This window comes from Eurypyga helias, unplaced genomic scaffold (assembly GCF_000690775.1).
Source record: "Eurypyga helias isolate BGI_N326 unplaced genomic scaffold, ASM69077v1 scaffold23463, whole genome shotgun sequence".
Lineage (NCBI taxonomy): Eukaryota > Metazoa > Chordata > Aves > Eurypygiformes > Eurypygidae > Eurypyga > Eurypyga helias.
In genome coordinates this window covers 1-8034 of record NW_010242156.1, presented here as the reverse complement: position 1 = coordinate 8034, position 8034 = coordinate 1, and the positions used below count along the sequence as shown (strand labels likewise).

Here is an 8034-nt window from a genome sequence, read left to right as displayed (position 1 = left end):
AGTCTGTGCCTTCAAGGCTTTTCCTCTGGTCACACCAGAGTGACTCCCTCCAGCTGCATCACACCCTCCCAGTCTGCTCTTCCACCCAGCATCACTGCCTCTCCTCTGGCTGGCAAGCCAGGGCTCCCCTTCCCAGCCTCATCCCTGATTTCTCCCTAGAAACAGCACTGAGTTGGTAGGGATTGACTCGGGTGGCCTGGGAGCAAAGCCTGGGAGTGGGCAGCGTCAGTCTGCATGGGACAGGTAAGCAGCTACCCTGCTGTCACTGGCTGTAGGTGACACCCAGGGGTACAGCCCTGAAAGCCCCCTGCTCTGCAGCCTTACTGTACCGCTGCTGCTAACCTCATTTCCTTTTGTACCGTTTATACCTTTGTTTCCCCATCTGTCCCACAGGGATAACAGCACCACTGAGTGTGCTTGTAAGCACCCCACAGTGCTGTTACTACAGCCTGGGTAACTGTTGGCCAGCTGCTTGCTCCAAGAAGGTGACCGAGGCTGCAAAGCCTCCACATGAAAGTGATTTCTTTCCTGTAACATATAAATGACCACACACAGGGCAAATCCTGCCCTGCAGTAACAACATAGTGAGCACACGGGAGGGGACAGAAGCCAGGCAGAAGCCCACCTCCAAACAGGCTGTCCACAGTGCCTCTCCCAATCCAGCCCTGACATGCCAGATGTCCCAGTTAGACTGAGATCACCTGGACTGCAATTAATAGGACTGGTAGAAAGCATTACAAAGCCTTGGATGCAGGCTATTCATTGCAGCACATACAGAGATTACTTCCCCAGCTCCACAGCCCTGACAGCTTGCTGCTGCCACTGTTTAATTCTTCAGGTGGTAGTGGGTTTTGCTGCTGGGCACTCCTCACCCACCCGTCCTCCAGCTTGTCTTACAGGTGAGGAAGCCATCAAAGCTGAGTCAAAGGCTCCTCCACACTGAATCTGCCTGTAGATAACACTTTGCACAGCATGTAGCTCTGCTCCTGCTGCTGGCAGGGAGACAGCTGGATGTCCCAATATGGAAAAAAAAAGTGCAGAGGTGGCCCCAGATGTTCTGCGCACAGTCAACACAACACAACCCTCCCTCCAGCTCACGTTGATGCTGCCGAGTTACCTACAAGTCCTTCTCTGCATGTGATCCTCCTTGGAGCCAAATCCAGATAACCCTCGGGTTGCCTTCATCTTGTGTGGCTACCGCTTGCTTGAAGGGGTGTAGCATCAAGAGGTTGCGCTGTGTTTGAAACTACTGCCTGCGCTGGGGAAGCTGGGACTGCTGCGGTCTTCGGGAAACGCGCCCCAGCGAGGTGCTGATTGACTGGGGGGTGTGCAGCTAGCCATTTCCTAGAGGGAACCAGGCAGAACTGGGTAAGCCGTGTCCAGCTAGGGAGGCTGCACTAGCTGGAGCACAGCCCAGTAAAGGGCTTTCTTAGAAGCGCTCGTGTTTGGCAGACAGGCTAGACAGGAAAGGAAAGAAGAGGCACTTCCTAAGCTACAGTCTGTTGTTCACTTTAAGACCAACAGCGGCATCTTGGCAAAACATGGCTTAACATAAGCAGCTGAAGCAAACAGATTGGGAGTGATCAGCAGAGGAGGTCTGCCAGGCTACAGGGAGCATTCAAACTAAAGCAAAGCTGCTGAGGGAATCGCCTACACACAACTTTCCCCCACTTTCGCCACCAAAGGGCAAATCTCCCTCCTGACCCTAGTGCTCAATGGCGCAGCTTTTGCAGAGCTGAACGGGGCAAGTTGAGATCAGAAGCCCCCTCCCAACAAGTCACTTTTCGTCCCCCGAAGCAGAATCCTTTTGTGACCTCATGATTTGATAGAGAGTTTCCCTGAAGTGCTGGTCCCGGCTCAGTCTTTTGGCTGTTTCTTTCAGCTCCTCAATGTTTTCAGCTTCTGCGTGCGAGAAGATGAAGGACTGGGACTGCTTCACTGAAACAAGAGCAGCACAGGAAGGTCATCAGGGACACAAATGGAAGACAGAGCTTCACTAGAGTGCACGAGCCATGCGATCAACACGACCGAGAGCCTGGCAAGGGATAAGCTAACCACTGTGCTCTAACAACTTCACTTTACTGTTGTCAGAGGACAATTTTCATGCTGGCGTCATGGAAAACCACTGTTCTTTACAGCTGTCTCTGACTCAGGGTTCTACGTAGAACCTGACCTAATCCTGCAGGTAGCACTCTGATTGGATGGGACGATGTCCAGGTGTCCCTTACAACCCAATTCAGCCTGTGATTAAGCATTCAGATAAAGTCAGCTTCAAACGTTTTTTTTTAGGGCCCCAGGACCATCGCAGCAGTTACTTTTCAACATACATGAAGAGACAGGAAACCAGTACACAGACTCGGTGCCTGCTCTCTGGGTAAGGAAGCTCTGTTTCTCTGTAGCTCCATTCTACTAGGGAATATGAAATACAAACCACGTTTTCAGACCTCACTGCTCTGTCCGCCCCATCTGCACCTATTTGCTCTTGCAGGACATAGAATAAGAAGCTGCCTGATACCTACAGTCATTCCACGTAGCGCTGGCTCTCCGGCGGTGGAAGCGGCAGCTCTTTATGCGGCGAGTGGCAGCCTTGTGGATGTACACAGAGTTCTTCATGATCACAGGCATCTTGGCCTCCAGCTCAGCGTTGCGGATGCACTCTTCAAAGAACTCTGAGGAGAAGACACCACTGTGAGCAGTGACGGGAGAGACACTACAAGCAATGAAGCAGTCATAAGGGGCTGGACTCACTGATGGGCTGAGCCACGTAAGGATGTTCAACACCTCCCTAGACCTTCATGAACAACAACCCACAGAGCACCGCAATATCATCAAAATGAACAAGTTCAAAGTGACAAAAAACTCTAGTCCCCAACTAATACTTTCTCAGATTATACAGGGAACTGCAGCCATCCATTCCCCATCAATCATTCCCACAACTGCACATGATTCAACTGTCAAAAGCCTCTGATGTTAGGTTAAAATATCTCAACTCTCCTGCACCAGAAGGGTCTGAAACCTTGCTCATCGCACTTTCTCTGAAGGGCTTTTAAAACCGGTCAAGTCTACCTGTGGAAAGGGAGGTGTCGGGAACACTGCCATGGGCACGCACACCCAGGCCACACGTGGCCAGGGACTTCTTACAAATAGCAAATAGCAATAGCAAATGCTAGCACATACATACACACATAACGGGCTCCATGCAAAACCCCATCTCCAAACTCTGACAACATTATTCTGTCCCCATCTGCCACACAAGCTGTTTTTCCTGGCCCTCTTTTGAAGAAAACATCTCCCACAACCTGAGTTTGGGAATGAGTGTCAGGAGACATTCAGTGCCAGAGGTTACCCACTATGTCCTGTGCAGGTGGCTCAGCTCCAGCTGAATGCTGAACTCAACACGTCCACTTTAGCTCTGTTTTCTTACCATGGCTCTCAGCCAGTGGGATTAAGTTCAGAATCATGTCCTTTTGTCTCATTTTAGAAATGTGATGTAAGAACTAGTGAACAATACTTATTTTATTTACCTATTTTTATAAATATGAGTATATTTTTAAAAATATATCTATCCATGTATCTATACTTACATGTGTAACAGTGCTCAGAATGCCACAGAACTTTTTGACTTTTCTATATTGGCCCAACACATCCACCTTTCTTTGAAATGAAGGCTTAACTGCACAGATGCATCGTCACCTTAAGTTTCCCCTTGCACCCTACTTGAGGATGGGAAACAAGCAAGACTTCACCCAATTGAAGCTGCTCATGTCAATTCCCAAACTTGACTCAAGCCAGTTGCTAGGATAATGCCTCATCTTAAAAAAAAAAAATAAAGAAAAAAAGGCAAAGAAACAGGGATAAGCTGTGAGGAACCTGAGTCTCTCACCTGACCTGTGGGCCACAGTCGTCTCGGCATGGCAGTTCTGTGCCGATGCAGTGATTCAGCTCTAAGGAAGGATCCAAACTTCACCTGCTGGGTTACCTACCAGCATGTTGCTACAGCACTCAGGGCCCTCCTTAAACTGCTGATGTTCTCAAAACCAAGGCTGAGAAGAGATTATCTTGAGAGGAATCAGAGGACTCTCTAACTCAGACCTAATTAAGTCTTTACAGCTCTGCCACAGCTTGACATTGTGGAAAGCATTTGCTCATCTCTGCCCCTACGTTTGTCTTCCACCCAACAGGGAAGGCTGGGATAATTTTGCCCTCCTTTGAATGCAAAACACCAAGCACCTGCATAACACATTCTGGCTCCTTAAAAGGGAGGTGTGGTTGAGGGACGAGGGGTTGGGAGAGCACACTGTGTGCATTTTTGCCAATTTGGGAACTTCCTTTTGCGGTGGAGAAGATGGGAAGAAATATTTCCTCTCAGAGCTCGCTCATCAGTAGAGAGGATGGATGACTGACTTACTTCTCAGGTTACTGACATCTGCTTTCATCTTCTCCTCTTTCTCTTTATTGCAATCCAGAGAATCTAAGCCTTGCTCCAAGCTCTGCAATGCTTCCTCAGCTTCTCTCAGTCTCTTCTCCAGATCCATGCGCACCTTCACCTCAGCCTGAGGGAGGGAATAGAACTGCTGAAAGACAGCTTGCATCTCAATAATCACCCTGCTAACTCACAAGGTCTGTGAGGGACCCACGAAGCAGATGAAAATGGCAAGACAGCAGTAAGGAAAGCCACCAGAAATATTGTAAGACAATGTAAAAGTTGTTCCTTATGTCTTCAGTCAGAATCTGAATTTGAAGTCTAAACTATTTTAGTAATTCTCCTTTACTCTGGCTTTTATTTTCACAGCTTCCCTCTCATTGTATGAACCATGTGGAATCAGAGATGTTATTTCAGCATGCGAGTTTGAAAGTTGCTTATGCAAGTACTTGCAGTAGGAGAAGCAGGAGGGCAACTTTCCAGCTGCGACAGACTTGAGATAAAGGCAGTCAGTTCCCACAAACTGGTGTACAGCAATCAGTTTCAGAAACAAAACACAAGAAAAGTTAGAAATAAAGCTATCAGTAGTAGTAGCTTTACAAATACCTACTACAGCTTAGGTCAACATAGCATTAGCTTGGCCAAGCGGAAGGTTACAGGATAAGAAAATCTTGGAGGTGCAGGAAAAAAGAATGGTTTTCTTTTTTTTTCCCCAGATATTTGTAGAAGGAGGTTGAGTGTCTAAACAGCCAACAAAAAGCATAACCTTTACATTATTTAGATTAAAATTAAATTACATACTTTGTCCATACCTTTGCATAGATTAAAATATCTTCCATTTTTAGGATAACAAAGGAGGCTGGTACCTCACCTGCATTTCTCTGCTTTAGAACTTGAATTCATGCAGAGGTTCCTGAAGATTTACAAATCTTAAGACTCGGAGCACAACTGAAGACAGAAGATTTCTGCTCAGTTCTGCAATGTCCATATTAACATTTCTTTGAAATAATCCTTATTCTTGATTGTGTCTACTTTCCACTCTTACTTTTTTCCCCTCCCTCCGTCTTTAGATTATACTTTTACAGTAGCAAATTAAAAGACTTTTACTGAATGGGTTAATCAGGGCTCAGAACGAGAAAATAAATAAATAGTGGTACGTAGACACAACATGGCAACTTCATGTGTTACCATGATATGAAGCATAGCAAATGAAGATTTGCAACCACAAAATGAAAACAAATAAAATCAAGTCTCCCACTTGATTGGGGATGAACTGAAAGGGAAAATGAGACAACTCTGGGCCCAAGGACACCAATATGTGACATATGCAGGAATACCTTGAGGTCTCTCTCTGTCTGCTGCTTCTCCGCAGTCAGCTCCAAGAGTGAGTTCTGCAGCGCTTGTGACTGGGAAGAGTAAAACTCCCGCTCCTCCTCCAGTGCTCGGGACCGCTCCTCATTCTCCTTCATCCTGGAGCATGGCACAGCAAAGGAAAACGACCATTCCCACCCCAGCACAACTCACAGGAAGGAAGGGGCTCAGCGTCCTGATGGAGCATGCTTAACTACCTGGCTGCCCTGAGCAAAGAGGCGCTAACAGGAGCGCTGCTTGTGTTGCACTTCAATAACACAGGTGTTGCTGGAGAAAGGTCGGGTGGACAGCTCTTGAATGGAACATTCTCAACCTCCAGACAAGAAGTGTTTTGTGCTCCTGGACCAGCCCATGAATACCAAATGGATTCTCGTGCCTAAGTCCTGATTTGAAAGGAGCAGGCCCAAGTGGCAGCAAGGAGTTCAGCTGCCCTGCCTCACATTGTCCCCCCTGAAGCGTTTGTAACCTGAACTCCTGCCGTGGGAACCAGACAAGTTTCCAGATTTGTCTCGTGCTGGCAACCAGAAAGCAAGTCAGCAGACAGTCACATTATTCGGTACCAGTGAGCCTGAGCAGGCCACAAGTGTCCTCTGCCGCACCCAAGAATGGAAATTATGAGGGATCTTGCCTCTCTGTGAGTCTCAGGATAAACAGGGGAATACTTCTGAAGTGAGCCTAAGTTTAAGCTTAGACATATTTAGCCGTACTCTTTCTGATTGCCTCTCACCTCCGAGGGGGGAAAAACTGCCTCTTTTCCCAGCACCCTCTTCACACTGGGTCATGTCTTGTCCCACATCCTTGTCTCTGGCACCACTGTGACCCCCTCTGCCCCCCCTTCACCTTTTCTCTGCCAGGATTTTCTCCTCCAGAAGTTGCTGCATCTTCTCTTCGATCTGTCGCAGGCTGCTATGCAGTCCCCAGATGGGGCTTTGCTCCTTGCTGGGGCTGGTTGGAGGCAGGAGCTGGCCCTCATTTTCTTCCAACATCTCCAGCATTTGCTGCTTTTCCAAGGAGAGGTCCTTGAAGAAGGGCAGAGATTGTGAGTATCAAACAAGCCTAACAATTCTGCACCTGGCTCCATCCTATTGAGGCCCTCCATCCTTACATCCACATGCCTCATTTGGGCTAAAAACAGGAATAATAAAAGCTGGTGCTCATTTCACCTCATGAGGAGCAAGCCTCCACCACAGCCTTTGCTATGCAGGGGGGTGAGAACCTGCAGGCGCCTTTGACATGATAGACTAGCAAGGGCCCAGCTCAGGGACTGGAGCCTTCTGCTTCCCTTGGTGCATCACCAGTGCAGGCAGCTTCCCTGCCTTCCCTCACCTTGCTCCTCAGTGTGAACTAGAGGCATCCCCTCTGTGGTACTTCTAACTGCAGGGCAACAGACATATGATACTGTTTTCCCATCAAGTATTTGGTCTGGTGTGCAACTAGGATATGAATAGTCCTTCCCCAGCTTTCCAGTTCTTTTTTCATACCCATAACTGCAGGCAAGGAGGAGAGCTCAAAGGAACATCAGCAACAGGTTTTTGGACAAGCTTGCGGGATCTGACACAACAATTAAGAATGATGCTGAGGCTTCAGAAAGCCAGCTGTGTGGACATTTCACAAACAATGTATGTTTAGAAAAGCCACTTACCACCAGAGTGATACCAAGTAGTGAAAGGGTTTTATACATCAACATCCAGTTTCCTAAACTCCTGTGTGCTACATGATTCCCCAGGAACCATGGTCCCTTCAGTGGACAAGGAACCCCGCTCTGCTGTTCCAATTTCCACCAGGACTTCGGGAGTTGCAGTTAAAAACAATCGGAAAGCTATCATAGACTAATAGCCATGTTGGCTGGAAGGGATCCTCTGGCAAAATCACAGAAGCTTAGAATTGTTTTGGTTGGAAAAGGCTTTTAAGATCACTGATTCCAACCATAAACTAACACTGTCAAGTCTACCCTAAACCATGTCCCTGAGCACCATATCTACATGTCTTTTAAATCCCTCCAGGGATGGTGACTTACCCGCTTCCCTAGGCAGCCTGTTCCAATGCGTGACCACCCTTTCCATGAAGAAATATTTCCTAACATCCAATCTGAATCTCCCCTGGAACAGCTTGAGGTCATTTCCTCTCATCCTATCATTTGTAACTTGGGAGAAGGGACAAACCCCCACCTCTCTGCAACCTCCTTTCAGGTAGTTGTATAGAGCTATATGGTCTCCCTCCCCTGAGCCTTCTCTTCTCCA

At 47.7% G+C, this 8034-nt stretch overlaps 1 protein-coding gene across 1 annotated transcript; it reads right to left on the bottom strand.

Annotated features, from left to right (window-relative positions):
* Window positions 1-1770: 1770 nt before the first annotated feature.
* Window positions 1771-6813, bottom strand: LOC104507649 (pleckstrin homology domain-containing family D member 1-like; the record flags this gene model as incomplete). Its single annotated transcript, XM_010148996.1, has 5 exons — window positions 1771-1938; window positions 2520-2669; window positions 4409-4553; window positions 5761-5893; window positions 6635-6813. Coding segments are annotated over 5 exons (768 nt in total), but the record flags the coding sequence as incomplete, so codon positions are not given.
* Window positions 6814-8034: the final 1221 nt, after the last annotated feature.